The following is a 15,949-nucleotide window of genomic DNA, read 5'->3' on the forward strand; positions in this document are numbered from 1 at the left end:
ACCTCCCCCTCCCCCATGAACATTCTCAGAAAAGACAAGTTTTCAACCGTTAAAGAAAAATAAGCAGCATTGTACATTGATATTTTCCATGATTTTGAAAAATAAAAGATTATTTCATTTTTCATTTTCCTACCTTTTGCCCCATTTAAAATAAAATTGCCCATGGTTTGTGATCTCATGAGAGCTTATTTGATTTAAGCAGCTTTATAGTATTTTTCCCCCATAGGAAACACATTTCTTTGCCTTATATGCAAATTAAAATATCGTTTTCTAATGAGAGCCTAGAAGAAAATCAACTCTCCCTATCTGGAGTGGTTTTTATTCACGGGTAGGATCTATTTCTGCAGACGTTGTGGAAGCAGTGTGGGTCTCCATAGCTGTAGCCAGGAGCTTGCCCTACCGGCGAGGAAGGAGGTCAGAAGATGCCCGAGCCAGCCCTGCGTACCCTTAGGCCCCCGCGGCCGCTTCTGCCCTTGGGGCTGTGCCTCAGCAACCCCCCCACCACGCACGCGCACTCGCTGCCCGCCACCCTAGCTGCACCTGCCAGTTCATAAACCCCTTCCCACCCTCTCGCTCGCTCTCTAGGAGGCACAGTCTTGTCTCACGTTGATTGGTCGAAGCCCAAGAGGGCGCGTCCAATCAGCAATCCCTCCTGCTCAACCTATTCCCGCTCTTCCCGCCCCCTCCCCGCCCCACCCGTCCCCCTCCGGCACGTATCTTCTTTGTGACTGGTGCGCGCCCAGGTCACTCAGTGCGGAGGGGAGAGGTGTGCCGGAGTGGGAAGGAGGGGTGGGAGGACGGCGGGGAGAGGAAGGGAGGGGAGGGGGCGGGGCTCAGGTGCCGAGCTGCGCGGCCGGGGCCAGACGGGGGAGGGGGCGAACTGCGGGGCGGGGCAGGGGCAGCGGCGAGGAGGGGGTTACGCCGGCGACGTCGGCAGCGCGAGGCTTCGCGCGTGAGCGGCGCGGGCGCTGGGCCTGGCTACCGAGCTTTCCTGTCGGGCGAGCAGGTCCTCGACACCGGCGCCTGGCGGAGCGCGGGGAGGAGGGAGGTTTTGGTGTCAGCGGTGTAGTTGACTGCAGTCCCGGCCATGGAAGAGACGCAGCCGCTTCCGCAGTCCGAGCTGCCACTGTGCGACAGCCTCATCATCTGGGTGAGTACGAGGGGGCGAGGGGGGCCGGGGGACCGCGGAGAGGTCGTGGGGTTGCCTGGCACCTCTCAGGTGAGCCTGCGGAGCAGCGGGGACCACCTGCGCCCCGGACTCCGCGCATTGCCCTCCGCGCCTCCAGTCGCCCTTGACCGCGAGAGTGCCACCTGCGGATCGCGGGGCAGGTGTGCGTCCGTAAGTGAGTGTGCGTTGTGTTTATGTCTTTGAGGGCGGGGGGAGGGTAAAGGGAGCTCTGGGGGGCGGGACGGAGGAGGCTCGTCTTACCGCCCTGATCGTGCTCCGAACAGCTGTGGCGGGAGCCAAGCGCCCATCCCTTAACTCCCCGCTCTCCCATTTTCTGCCCCTGCCCTGCGCCCAAGCCCTAGACTTTCTGGGCCACCGACACCCTTGCCTTCCGTCTGCTGAACAGCCTTCCCATAGTGACCTTTGTGCCACTTGGGAGTGAAGACCCCCGCTGAAACCTCCCTCCCACTGCAACCACCTTCCTCTACTTGGACACAGGTGACCAATAGGTGGTTTTAGTTCGTGGATCAGTGCTTCTCCCTGACCCCAGAACATCCATTTTTGTAGAAGCCGCTTAGAAGAGATGTTTCCACGTATTTCCTGCGTGGATCAGAAGATATGTTAGGGGTGGGGGCTCGTATTCCCTTTTTCTCACTGGTTCCCCTCCCCTTCCAATGGACAAGCATTTCCTTAAAGGAAAGAACTTGGCATTTTCGTTTGCACTTTATCCGCGTTTAGTATTTCTGTTAATTTGTTGGGTTTGGACGGGCAGGATCTGTCCCCACTATTCCCGCCAGCAAAACAATGTCTCTGTCACCTTTTGGAGGTGCTCAGCGATCCGAGAGAGCTGACATTCAGGTGTGCCTGCTAACCCACATTGGGCAAGGTTGATGCTCGATGGTCCACAGGGTGCTGTCAATGATGCTCATCCCTAAACCAGTCGTTTAGTTTTGTGTAGGGGACTGTGTGCAGAATGGAATGTAAACACTCTGGATTAGGAGGCGGTAATTCGTTGACGAGATTTCCTGTCTATCTCTCAATGCATGTAATTCAAAAGAATGAGAAATTAGGGAAGGTTTCTGACAATGTGTGAAGTTTATTGGAAATAAACCATAATGTAAACCAACCTTTACACTCTGGAGGTAAATAGCTTTTGCTTTAAGTAGAATGCAATATCTGGAGTTTCTGAGTTAAAAGCAATTAGCTAAGTGTTCATCTGTATTTTCACTTAAAAGAAGTATTGGGATTTAGATGCCATGTTTAAGGCTGTCATGAAACAAGGCAACATTACTTTTAATGATGTGTTTTATTAAACAAGTGACTAATTAAAGGGTGTATCCTAATCTGTTGCATTGTTGCTCTAAACATCTGACTTACCTAGTAAACTTAGTCTTTATGACGTCATTGACTTATATGAGAGTTGGTGGTGAAGTATAGAATTTTCTTGAGTTGTATTTCAAAATTTAAAATATTTTGTGATTGTATCCATTGTTTTAATCGGTATTAATAAATAGTGAAGTTCCTACTTTGTATAAGACACTGAGGAAGAAAGATATCAAGAATAATCAAAGAATTTTCCATTTTAATTGATGTGGTAGGCAGAGCTGTGTATTTTTTATAATGGAAAGTAAAATTCCTTAAAAACTGTAAAAATATTATTCATTTATATTTATTTTTTTTTCCTGGCTGTGCCATGTGGCATGTTGAATCTTAGTTCCCCCGCACAAGGGATCGAACCCGTGCCCCCTGCATTGGGAGCACAGTCTTAAGCACTGGACTGCCAGGGAAGTCCCATGTAAAAATATTATTTATAATATAAGGAAAGATAAGGAATCATAAATGACAGAGTATAACTGGTTGTTTGCTTCTCCAGTTCTCTCTCAGGCTGCTGAAACACTATGGAGAAGATGGAATTAACGTGCAGACTGTTGCCTCTCAAATGCTGCTACAGCCAAATCCTCCTGTTCCCATACACTGCCCAGGTTCACGATTAAGAATAACCACACAGTTCCTCTCTTACTTCTCTTTGCAAACCTTTATCAGTACCCTGTTTGAGCCCCAAACCTTCTCCCCTTCAGGAAAACGACCTCCTCCTTATCTTTGGCTCTGGCTCTAGATCCACCTCTTTCACCTCTTCTAAAACTTTGCTCTGTCATTTATCCCCTTTCGGTATTTATTTTTTCCTTTCCATTAGCTCTTTCCTCTCCACATGTAAACTTGCTCGAATCTTCCCTCTCTTAAAAAGAAAAACAAAGAGCCATCACTCCCTATTAAAGCTACACTGTATTCCCCCCCTTCCTTCACAGTCATATTTCTTGCATTTTTAAGTACTCATCCTTTATACTTTTTGAGCTTTTATTTACTCCTCAGTCCATTGCACTTGAGCTCTTTTCTCTAAGGCCTTCACGTACTGGGATTGGCAAACTGGGAACTATTTTATTATCCTTATCGTAATTGATGGCTCCTTTGTGAACTTATCTTCTGTCTTAGTTTCTTAGGTTCCTGCCTCTAGGCTTTTCTTTACCTCTCTGGATGATTCCCAGTGAACTTTGCTGTTCGTCAGCTACTGCATAGTTGGTCTTACCTCACCTCCCCGACTTTCTGCAAACTGGCCTCATGCCACACTCCTCTGTGCCCACCATGCTGTGTTGACTTTCTGTTTCTTGAAGTTAAGCTCTTTTTTTTTTTTTTTTTAAATGCACCAGGGCTTTTTAACTTCTCTTCCCTCTTCCTAAAATATCCTCCTTCTAGTTCTTCCAATGGCTGGCTGGCTTCTCACCATTCAGTTCTTGGGTCTCTTGTCATCTTTCAGAGACAGTCTGTGACAGTGAGTGACTTACCTGTCCCCTACTCCTATCCCATTGTAACCTGTTAACCCCTTTTTGTTGTGTCTGTAACACTTAACATTTTCTGAAGTCATCTCGTTTGCACTTTGGGGTCAGAGCTCTCGTCTGACCTGTTTTCTGCTTTATCCCCAGGAACAAAAACTGACTAGGATCTGCAGTACAACATTGAATCAAAGTGATGATAGTAAATATCCTTGTCTTGGTCCTGACATCAGAGACTAGTATTTCACCATTCGTTATTCACCACTAAGTATATAGGTTTTTGTAGATAGCTAGGATAAATTTTTAACTATTTCACAGAGGATTGATGAATTTCAACAAGTAGAAATCAAGAGAAATGAGTTTTCCAGACACAGGGAAGAACTTCTAGCAGTAATGTAATAGTCTTCTTTGAGGATAGATTGAAAGGAGGTAATGGAAGACACCTTTGTCATGATATCCCTGGACTCTTAATGAATGTGCTCCCTGCCAAGCTAAGTAATGTTACGTGTTGAGGGGAAGTTGTAGGAGATATGAGATTAAAAAAACGTTATGATGGAGGTGAGAAGACAGCTTGTAGTAAACTGTTCTTTCAGTACTGGACATTGTTCTAGGACAATAGAACCATCCTTAACAGAAAGGTCATCAAGAAAAGTTGGTTAGGTGAAGAGATGCCTGTTTTGGCAGTTCTTTAAAAGTTATATTTTATGATTTGGAGCTCACCTTAAAATAATTGGTTCTTAGAAATGTTATACTGCTACTTAGCAAAAAATTCAGGGCTGAAGGATAAATTTGGGCATCATTTACATGGTAGAGAGAGTTTGAAGTATGTGTGTGAAGATAGATTTAATTCTGCCTTTTGGCTCTGTGACATTTGAAAATTTTAAATCTTTGGACTTTAATTTCTTCAATAAAATTAGAGTGCTGGACCAGGCTTTTCTTAATGGTTTACTTGGTTCTTTCATTCTTTGATTTCAACATTCTGGTGAGGGAAAAACTAATACCGAACATATGCCCAAATTACCAAAAAAAAAAAAAAAAGGTTGAATCATTTTTATGAAGTTCTTAAAACTCAGAGCAGTGATTCTCTTTCTGAAATGAGCAGCTGAAGGAAGAGAATTTGAGAATAATTTGAGAATAGGGTTGACCCAAAGTTGAGTTTTTGTTGGGTATCACTGGTGAAAACCCCTTTTCTTCCTTGATTTCTTTGACGTTTATATTGAAGCAGTTCAGGAACAGCATTTCCACATTTCTCATTGTTTGCTTTATTTAAAAATAAAGAAGAAAGTAAGATGCTATTTGCCAGAGCACTGTGTTTAGTGATGGAAGCGCTGTTTGTCCTTTTTGGGTCACTCACCAAAAGACTTTTGCATCTTCACCTCTATGAAGAGTAGTCTGAAAGGGTACGTTTTCTTTTGTCCCACTGCTTTGGCTTCACTCCCCTCACTGAGCTTTATAATTTATTCACACTTCTTGGTTATAAAGTCTTTCAATTTAGCCAAATGAAGTGACGTTCTCTGTTATCTAATTTATTTTGCAACTAGTTTAGAGCTTCCAAGAAATACTTTTCATGGCTGTAAAAAGAAGAAATTGATCTTAATCTGGGCATGGTGGGCCACGAGGCACTCAGTGTATTTACTCCTTTTACATATTTCTTTACTGTTTTGCCTAATATTCTGTGTCTCATGAAATTGTCTTTTTAAAATCACTAATCATATCCATTTTGTAGAAACTTAATGATGTAATGTGTAAGTAGGAAGGGTTGAGAAGTGGGAGCCACATTTTACCTGAATGTATATGATTATCTTCCTTTTAAAGATGCCCTAAACCCTGGGGTTTTTCTTCCTTGTACATCCACCCAACTGCAAAATCCTTCTTATTTTATAATTTAAATATTCCATGAATTCACACTGTCCTGTTAGTCAGCATTACCCTAACTAATCTTAGCATTCCATGTTGTCATAAAGACCATTGCAGGAGCCTTCTAACTGAGCAAACATAAAGCTGCTCTCTCCCATTCTCTGTGTCACTCTTGCTACTATCCAAAACATACTAAAGATGTCTCTTCCTTGTTACTCTTTAGTGATTCTTCATCACCCAGAGCAATGGTTCTAAAGAACTGATGTGCATAAGAATCACTTGGGGATTTTCTGATTTAATTTGTCTGGAGATTCTGATACATGTTGTTCTTAGATGCCACACTTTGAGAAACCCTGACTCATAGCTAATGTGCTAACAGCTGTTGAGTTTGTACCATGTGCCAGGCACTGATCTAAGTACACTGTGTTTGCTAATTTATTTCTCACAACCAACTTGTGAGGTAGAAACTATTCTACTGTTTCCCCATGATATAGATAATACTGTTAAGGATAATTCCAAGTTTCTTGCCATGACCCCGAGTTCTGACCCATGCCTGTTTTTTACCTCCTTGGTTGTCTCCCTTAACAACTGAACATGCAGAGAAATCCAGCAATACTGAACTGCATGTTACCTAAAAATACCATGTCTTTTCTTGTACTTGTGCTTTTATCATGTTGCTATTTCCTGAAGTTTCCTTCCCCTGGCCCTTTCTTTACTCAGGATCATCCACTGGAATCATCTCTAAGAAGTCTTTAATAAGTCTTTAATAAATAATCTTTAAGAAGTCTTTAATAAATACAAGCCCTAATTAGGTTAGTTGCCTCTTGTATATTTCGGAACATTTTGTGCATACTGCAGTCATGAGACTAGAAGTGACATCTTCTGCAAACGATTTGTGTCTTTTTCTCCTCTCCTTAACTCTGGACTGAAGCTACTTGAGAGTGGAAACCTGGTGTTTTTCCCTTGTAACTCCTTCCTATACTACAGTGCCCTATGTAGAGTAGAAGCTCAGTAAAGTATCTTTATCTTTGTGCTTTGAAAGTAACTGTGTCTAGATTTACGTAGTTTGTGTCATTCTTCCATTTTGTATTAGGATAATGGAGACAGATTTGTAGAATCTCAAAATACAACAACCACTAAAGGTGTATTATGGTGGTAAACTAAGGAATTATAATTGAATAGTAAAGGAGATGAATATGTGAGGGAATAGAGAATCATAGTATATTTAATTTAAGATATTTATGGATTGAGATTAGATTTCTAGAAAGTATATAATCCATTGAGCTCTGTTGCAATTTGCTTTAAAAAAATTCCTCTATCTTGTATTTGCTTATTAGGAAGAGTTGCCCCTGTTTCACTTCTATTTTTAAAATGTACATGAATGTTTAACACACAGAGATTTGAAAAGTTAGTAGCATCTAAAGCCAAATTAGATAGATACAACTTGACGTGATGGGTGGGCCCTGGACTGTTCATGCTCTAAGGGTAACTGTTGGTAACAGGCAGAAGTCCTGCCTTATTTAGAGCTTATTGATTAACTAGGTCGTTTTAGACTTGACATTTTTAGCTTTTGTTTTCCTACCAAATGATATGAGTGAAATTTTAACTTACAGATGTTAGGTTATCTTAAAGTTCTTTTCCTGATGTTATTCTCCTAAAAATTGACAAAACACAGACTATTACTATCTTAAGAGTTCTACACCTGTTTTTCAGAAATTGAAGTACTTCATACATGACATCAATATGTTTGACTATTAGGTATGATAATGATTTTATGAAATGTTAAGTATTTATTCTTATAAAAATATAACAGTCGTAGAAACGTATTAGTATAATTTCATTTGTTTGGCAGGGTCTATTTAAACAAAACAATTTTCTCTCTAGTGTTTATTCATATATATAAATTGAGGGGGGAGGGGAGTAAAGCAGTTAAGTAACTTGCTTTATGTCATTTTAGTTGCAGACATTCAATACTGCTGCACCTTGTCAGGATGTGAAACAGCTGACTAATGGAGTTGCCATGGCACAAGTTCTTCATCAAATGTAAGTAGTGTTCCACACTCTTCCTGAAATAATTGTAAACCCAATTTCAAGGAAAATTTAGACTTGTATTCTAAGGGTTATTGAAACTTTATCCTTTCCAGTGATGACAGGCATATGTTGCTAAGGCATTCTTGCATGTAAGGAACAAAAAATTTTACCACCTGATTATTTCTTGCTTGTTCATAGAGATATATCTTAATTAAATGAGCCATCAGGATTCTTATCTATTCAAGAGATGTTAATTTTAAACTTGTTCTGGTCATGTTCACAAGTTATAGCTACTGAGAAAGAAACAGGTGAAATGAGTGATATAATTTCTTATACTGTAATGTTTCCTTCAGTTATACTGTTGTCATCTTAAGATATCAATACATGGAGATTATTATTTTTGGGATAATTGAAGCATGAAATACTGGATTTGGAAAAAACATTAAATTTAAAATCTATATTGAATTAATAATCATAATTGTATGAATCCACCAATAATGAAATGTTGTGTAAATGACATTTTAAGTCACAAATGCTGGGTACCTTAACCAGTAAAGTGATTCTGTTTGGGTTAGGCACCTTTTATATAATTATACAATATCAAAATTTCCTAAATCCATTATTTTGTAATTTTTGCCAAACACTGTATAAGGGTTAGGGTTATAATATCTACAATATGAGTTGTACTCTTAATAGGACAAACAGGGCCTATTCTGTAGTCATAATTTTTTTTAATTAATTAATTAATTTATTTATTTATTTTGGCTGTGTTGGGTCTTCGTTGCTGTGCATGGGCTTTCTCTAGTTTCAGCAAGCGGGGGCCACTGTTCATTGCCGTGCGTGGGCTTCTCATTGTCATGGCTTCTCTTGCTGCAGAGCATGGGCTCTAGGCACACGGGCTTAAATAGCTGTGGTGCACGGGATTTGTCGCTCCACGACATGTGGGATCTTCCCCAGCCAGGGCTCGAACCCGTATCCCCTGCACTGGCAGGTGGATTCTTAACCACTGTGCCACCTGGGAAGCCCTTTGGTCATAATTTATTAATTAATAGTCATACTGATTTTGTATTAGCTTACTTTCATGGTAATATATCTTCAATGAGACCAGACTCCTATTTCTGCTACATGGTTTTATATATCAGAAATTATTTATTTAATTATTGCCATCATTTTGTAAAGGTTTTTTATGATTGACATTGAAAAACTCTGTAGATGGATTAGAAAAAATTCTTTACCACTCTTAGAAAAACAAAACAATATCATAATCTTAGTTACTTGGAATCTTCAAAATGATCTAATTTGAATAGACAGATTTTATGTTTAACTCAAGATTAACACTTTAAAAGATAAATTTAGCATGTTAACATTTTTTTTGGCAGTCATTCTAAAATATGCCTTACTCCCCTGCTTTCTTAAAAATGTTTCTTAATTATTTATTTATACCGTAATTGGTTTCAAAGTGATTTAATTGGTCAGAACTAAGAATTCTGAATATGGTCCTTTCTTGATGATTTGGGAAAGTCATCATTGTTTTTTGTCATTAGAATGTATGACCTGGCCTTTTCTCATTCTTGTGCGTGTTGGTGTAGATGCAGCTACGTTGTTTTGGTATAGGTGTAAGGCCAGTGAGCATTCACTCACTTCAACAGTGCCATCCAAAGATGTCATTTATATGTATTGAAGTGTCTTTAATAGCTCTACACCACAACACAGTAGATGAGACCTGTTTTTACTATTATATGGTGATACATATGGCTCTTTGACCTCCTGTATGCTAGCACTGTACCTGATGTTTAGAGTAGGGTCAGGTCAATTTTAGTTAAACTGTATCCTTTATCACCAACTCATTCTTACATAATGTGTTGGATTCTGTTGTTACTGCTGATCCTCTGTCTCTCTCTGATTTTTCTTTTTTTATTCTCTCTTTTGTCTCTTACTGTCTTCTGATAGCTTTTCTGCAGGAATAATAAAATAGCCAACCAATCAGAAAGCTCTCATTCTTCATAAAACAAATGACAGTGACCTAAAATTGGGCCTAAACCTCTTTTTTGTTTCATTTGTCTGTTTTTGCATGTACTTAGATGTCTACACCTCCTTGTCATATAAGAGCCAATTTAAATTTATTTTTCTTTTTGAACCCCCTTCCTCTTCTGTAAGCTTTTCAGAAGTCTGGATCCAGACAGTGTAACTTATAGCATACATTTTCTCCTAGTTGGGTCAGTGTATAATATTCCTGCTAAAAAAAAGCAAAGTTTACCTTATTTCTTTGAACACTTCAAAGCACTTTATATATGTTCCAATTTATTATGTATTGTGTTGATGGCTGTTGTGACTCACATCAAAGTTGTTACTGAAAATGAGAAGGAAAAATTTGCTTTTTAAGGAAGTAGCAAAATCTAATGAATAATTCTTTCATTAGTTACCTGAGGCAGGTATGCTTCTAAATAATAAAATCTTAAAAATCATTTCCCAGGGCTTCCCTGGTGGCGTAGTGGTTGAGAGTCTGCCTGCCAATGCAGGGGACACAGGTTCGTGCCCCAGTCCGGGAAGATCCCACATGCCGCGGAGCGGCTAGGCCCATGAGCCATGGCTGCTGAGCCTGCGCGTCCGGAGCCTGTGCTCCGCAACAGGAGAGGCCACAACAGTGAGAGGCCCGCGTACCGCAAAAAAAGAAAACAAAAATCAATTCCCAAAGTATATGACTTAGACATGGTGAGCCATGGAATTGTTGCTAGGATTCTACAGTTCTTTAATTGTTATCTTAAGTCTTAATACATAATATGTATCTCTTTTTTAAATGCAGAAACTGTTGTTATTTTAAAGACACATGGGGGAAAAATTATAACTACAACTGTATTCATTTCCCATGGTTTCCATAACAGTGCCACAGATTAGGTGGCTTAAAACAACAAAAATTTGTTCTTTAAGAGTTCAGGAGGTTAGAAGTCCTATATCAAGGTATTGGCTGGACCGTGCTCCCTTCAAAACCTCTAGGTCAGGATCCTGCCTTGCTGCTTCTAGTCCCTGGTAGCCCCAGGCATCCCTTAGTTTGAGGCATCATAACTCCAATCTTTGTTTCCGTCTTCACACGGCTGTCTTCCCTCTGTGTCTCTTCTCCTCCTCTTAGAAGGACACCAGTCATAATGGATTAGGGTCCACCCTAATTTAGTGTGACCTCATCTTAACTTGATTACATCTGCAAAGACCCTTTTTCCAAATAAGGTTACATTCACAGGTAGCGGGGATTAAGCCTTGAACATATCTTTTTTGGGGACATAATTCAACCCATAACAGCTATAAATAGTGCATGCTACTTTTTAGCTTTGTCACTTTAAGCACCAGATAATTTCTCTGCTTTTTTCTGTTGTCTTTGACTAGACATTTTTATGAGAGGGAGAAGAATGAGACAGAATGTAGAATATCCAGAGACCTCAAGTATCATGCACTTACTTGTTCATTCATTCATTCAGCAGATATTTGAGCATTTAAAATAATAAATCATGAAAGCCAACATATGAGTATTTACTAAATGTAAGACATGGTTCTATACCCTATACATATAGTATTTCATTTAATTTTTATTACTGTTTTGTGAGGTAGGCATTATTTTTATTCTCAGTTTATAGGTGAGGAAACAGAGGTTTATAAAGGTGAAATGACTTCAGTAAGTCAAATAATGAGTAAAAGAGCACAGCCCAGATTTTTATCACTTTGGCCTGACTCAAGCCAGTGCCCTCAGTCAACTGTAATCATTCAGTGTAGTATCTTGAACCCCTCCTGATAGATTTTTACTTTGGAGTCTTAATAAATGAGAGGCCAGATGTGCATGTCCAAAGTACAGATCACAATCTGATGTGTTAAGTGCACAAGGCCTTTTGATTATTTACGAAGAATGGTGTCAGGGTGTCCACTGAAGCAACATAGCTATGTTGTGTCTAGTAACCAGTAGGTGTTAATTACTACCTATATTTAGTTGGTAGAATTGTGAAGACTAATACGATGGGTGGAGTTAAAAAATAATCCTGTAGTGTTTCTTACTTAGTTTTATTAGAAAGCAGTTAGACCATATTTCACTTCCTTAGTCTTGCATTCCCTTCTTATTTGGTGTCTCTTAAGTTTCATTGAAGTTCTGGGAAATACTAAAAAAAAAAGGAGCTAATTATTGGGGCCAAGAGTCTAGTTAAAGCATGTAGATGTGGCAGTGCAAAAATGTAAAAGAAGGATATGTCCTGAATGTTCTGAGGTTGGATATAAAGTTTAATAGTGGGAAAGATAGGCTGCAATTATAATTGTTTGAGAAGGTTGGATTTGTTTATAAGAGAACAAGTGTTAGATTTCTTTGGAGAAGTTAGAAAGTATTTCTCAGTTAGGGTATTATGGACTGAATGTTTGTGTCCCTTTAAAATTCCTATGTTGAAGCCCAAATCCCCAGTTTAACTATATTGAAGATGGGGTCTATACAGAAGTAATTAAAGTTAAATGAGGTCATAAAAGTGGGGAGACATGATCCAGTAGGATTGAACTCCTTATAAGAAGCGAATTCAGAGAGCTCACTCTCTGTCTATAAACATACAAAAAAGAGGTCATGTGAGCACACAGCAAGATGGTAGCAACTAGAGATCTCAGAATGAAACCTACCTTGCTAGCATCTTGATTTTGGACTTCCGGCCTCCAGAACTGTGAGGAATAAGTTTCTGTTGTTTAAGCCATCTAGCGTGTGGTATTTTGCTGTAGCAGCCTGAGCACACTCTAAGACATAGGGCTAAAGCTGATTTGAGATGGGAAGGAAGACAAGTAGGAATGCAAGACAAAAGGAGGAAACACTAGAAGAGGTTATCTCTAGATCCATTTTCTAAAGGTAATTACAATGAATTACAGAATTATAGAATCTTATATGAAGATTTTTTTTAGGGTCAGAAGACAAGTGTAGTAGGTAGTCAGGGTTCTCCAAAGAAATAGAACCGATAAGATATGTATATATATGCATGTGTATATGTACACAAACACACACACACACACACACACACACACACACACACACACACGCGATGAGAGAGAAATTTTAAGAATTGGCTCACGTGATTGTGCAGGCTGGCAACTCCAAAACCCACAGAGTAGGTAGACCAGCAGGCTGGAGATCTAGGGAGGAGTTGATGTTGCAGCTAGAGTCGACAGGCAGTCTACTGGCAGAATTTACTCTTTCTCAGGGGAGGTCAGTCATTTTCTTAAGGCCTTCAGCTGATTGGATGAGGCCCACCCACATTATGGAGGGTAATTAGCTTTACTCAGAGTCTACTGATTTACATGTTAATCTCATTTAAAATACATCTTCACTACAACATCCAAGCATGTTTGACCAAATATATGGGTACTGGGGCCCTGCCAAATTGACATATAAAATTAAGCATTGCAACTGGCATACCTCTTCAACTTAAACTGATGTCAAAAGAAAGTAAATTTACTTTGAGAGTTTTGACTCATTAACTAAATAAATTCAGTCTTTTCAGGTAAATACCTGGTTAGAAATATACCATTTATACACTTAGCCAAGTTATTTTGGTAATTATAGCCTTAGCATCTGAGAAAAGTCGAAAATAATTAACATTAATTTGCTCAAAAGAAAATGGTTACAAATTCCAAAGAATGAATTGAAAATGGTGAAGCCATTTCTGGTTACTGTAGTCAGAAGTGACATCTTCTGTTTTAGCACATCTGAGGCAGAATGATTGATGAAAAACTAGGCACTGTTTTAAGCTTTGCATCTTTAAATTCAGGATACCTCCTTGGAAATAACCTCTTTAATTTCTGCCCTCACTTTAGTTGGCTTATCTGTAAAGTAAAAATTTAGGTAAGACCTCTAAGACCTCTTCTAGTACTAATATTCTGTGATTTCTTGGTGTTCGTTTACTCTTTAAAGCATTTATCACATTCTCCTTTGAGTATAGTTATTTGTGCTCTTTACTTTCTCCCTTTATTAGCTATTTCTCTAAGAGTCAGGATAATAAATTATTCACCTTCATTTTACTCTTACTCAGAGTAAGCATCCAAGTATTTGTTTAGAATATAATCTATTATTGTAGTTCACTATTTATAATCAGGTGTTATTCTTTAAGGCCTTATTGAATACATAAAAATTTGATATAGCAATTCTTTGTCTTGGCCTTCAATGTCAATATTGGACTTAATACTAAACTTTGCCATGTACTAGTGTCACTTGGGGCAAATTATTATCTTATTCTCAGTTCACTGAGGAGTAAGATTGGGGATAATGGATGCTTTGCCAAGTGACTATGATATTTAAGTGAAGTAATATGAAAAAACATCAAGCACAGTGCTTGATACATAGTAGACATGTTAAAATGTTTTCCTTTTTTTTCCCTTTAGGATTGGGACTTTTACATCTACCTACCAGGGTGCCTAGTATGAGATATTTAGTAAATGTTTGTTAAATAGAAGATGTTAATGTCTTAATTAATTTACTATGAGAAATTCCAAAAGAAACCCTTAGGAATAACAAAAAGTTCAGCGGGTTCATTTTAAATAATATTTACTATCCTTATTAAGGACAGGCTTTAAGATGGAAAATAACTTTGAATCTGTTGATTAAATTTGGTATTTTTCATATAATAAAAACATTTTAATGTTCAACATTTGTATTTTTGTTGTAGTGATGTAGCTTGGTTCAATGAATCTTGGTTAAGCCGAATTAAAGAGGATATCGGTGACAACTGGCGAATAAAGGTATGTAGAATGAATGCTAGAAGTACTTGATCCAAACAGTGGTCTGAAATTAGCACTAAGCTCAACTAAATCTTATTTTTTAAATTAACTGAAGGGTACATTTTGTTGTGTATAGTTTGAGTTTGACACTTGTGTATGGTATACATCACAGTTAGATATAGAACGTTTCCATTAAGCAAAAACAGGCACGTATGCCCCTTCCCAGTTAATCCTCACTCTTGACTTGGTCCTGAGTGGCCATAGGTCTGCTTTCAGTCAGTATAGGTTTAATTTCTGGAGTTCCATATAAATGGAATCAGATATTATGAACTCTTTGGTATTCTTTTACTCATGTATTGTTTTTGAGACTCATCCATGTTGCCTGTATTAGTAGTTATTTCTTTTTTTTTGCTGAGTAGTATTTCATTACAGATTTACCACAATTTGCTTAGCCATTCACCTGTTTGAATTGTTTCTGTTCTTCTCTAATATTGGTAATTTATGTCTTTTATATTTTCTTCCTTGATACATCTGGCTTGATGTTTTTCAATTAAAAAAATTTTCTTTTGAAAAGAGCTAGCTTTTGTTTTCTGTTTTATTGATTTCCTTTCTCTTCTTTGTTATTTCCTTTCTTCTTTACATCTGCTCTCTTTTTTTGCTTCTTAAGTCATCAGCTTTAAGCACTTTTCCCTAGTAGTAAGCATTGCCTTAGCCACATCCCACACATTTTAACATACTGTGTTCTTATTTTCATTTAGTTCAAAATATTTGGTAATTTCCCTTGTGATTTTTCTTTTGACCCCTGGGTAGATTAGAAGTAGGTATTTCAAATTCTAAATATTTGAGGATTTTCTACATATCTTTCTTTTATTTATTAATTTTGAATTTAATTCCATTTTGTTTTGAGAACATACTCTGAATTCTTTTACATTTACTAAGACTTATTTTATGACCTAATATATGGTCTGTCTTGGTGATTATTCCATGTGCACTTGAAAACAACATGTATTTTGCAGTCCTACAAATATGGATTATTACAGCTTTGTTGATAGTACTGTTTACTTCTTTTATATCTTTATTGATTTTCTGTCTGATTATTCTGTCAATTAAGGGGGGAGGAGTCCTCAGATCTCTAAGAATGATTGTGGATTTGTCAATTCCTCCTTTCAATTCTAATTTTTTAATCATGTAATTTGCATCTGTGTTATTTGGTTTATATACATTAATTTTTTATGTCTTCTTGTTGAATGAATCTACTTATCATTATAAAATGACTTATTTTTATCCCTGGTAATATTTCTTTTCTGGAAGTCTACTTTGTCTGATACTGATATACCACTCCCAT

General features: G+C 38.4%; 1 protein-coding gene across 2 annotated transcripts in view; it reads left to right on the top strand.

Moving 5' to 3' along the window:
* The first annotated feature begins 989 nt into the window (after nt 1-989).
* Nucleotides 990-15,949, top strand: part of HOOK1 (hook microtubule tethering protein 1) — a 72,952-nt gene continuing 57,992 nt past the window's right edge. Inside the window, exons 1-3 of one of the 2 annotated variants that reach the window (XM_082614597.1) lie at nt 990-1,150; nt 7,811-7,896; nt 14,553-14,625. In XM_082614597.1, the coding sequence (XP_082470723.1) occupies nt 1,088-1,150; nt 7,811-7,896; nt 14,553-14,625 (222 nt within the window). In that variant the 5' untranslated portion in view covers nt 990-1,087. Of the gene's footprint in view, nt 1,151-7,533; nt 7,612-7,810; nt 7,897-14,552; nt 14,626-15,949 lie in introns of those variants that run through there. The other variant, XM_082614598.1, reaches the window with a different exon arrangement.

The sequence above is a fragment of the Mesoplodon mirus genome (assembly GCF_964341445.2).
Source record: "Mesoplodon mirus genome assembly, chromosome: 3".
Lineage (NCBI taxonomy): Eukaryota > Metazoa > Chordata > Mammalia > Artiodactyla > Ziphiidae > Mesoplodon > Mesoplodon mirus.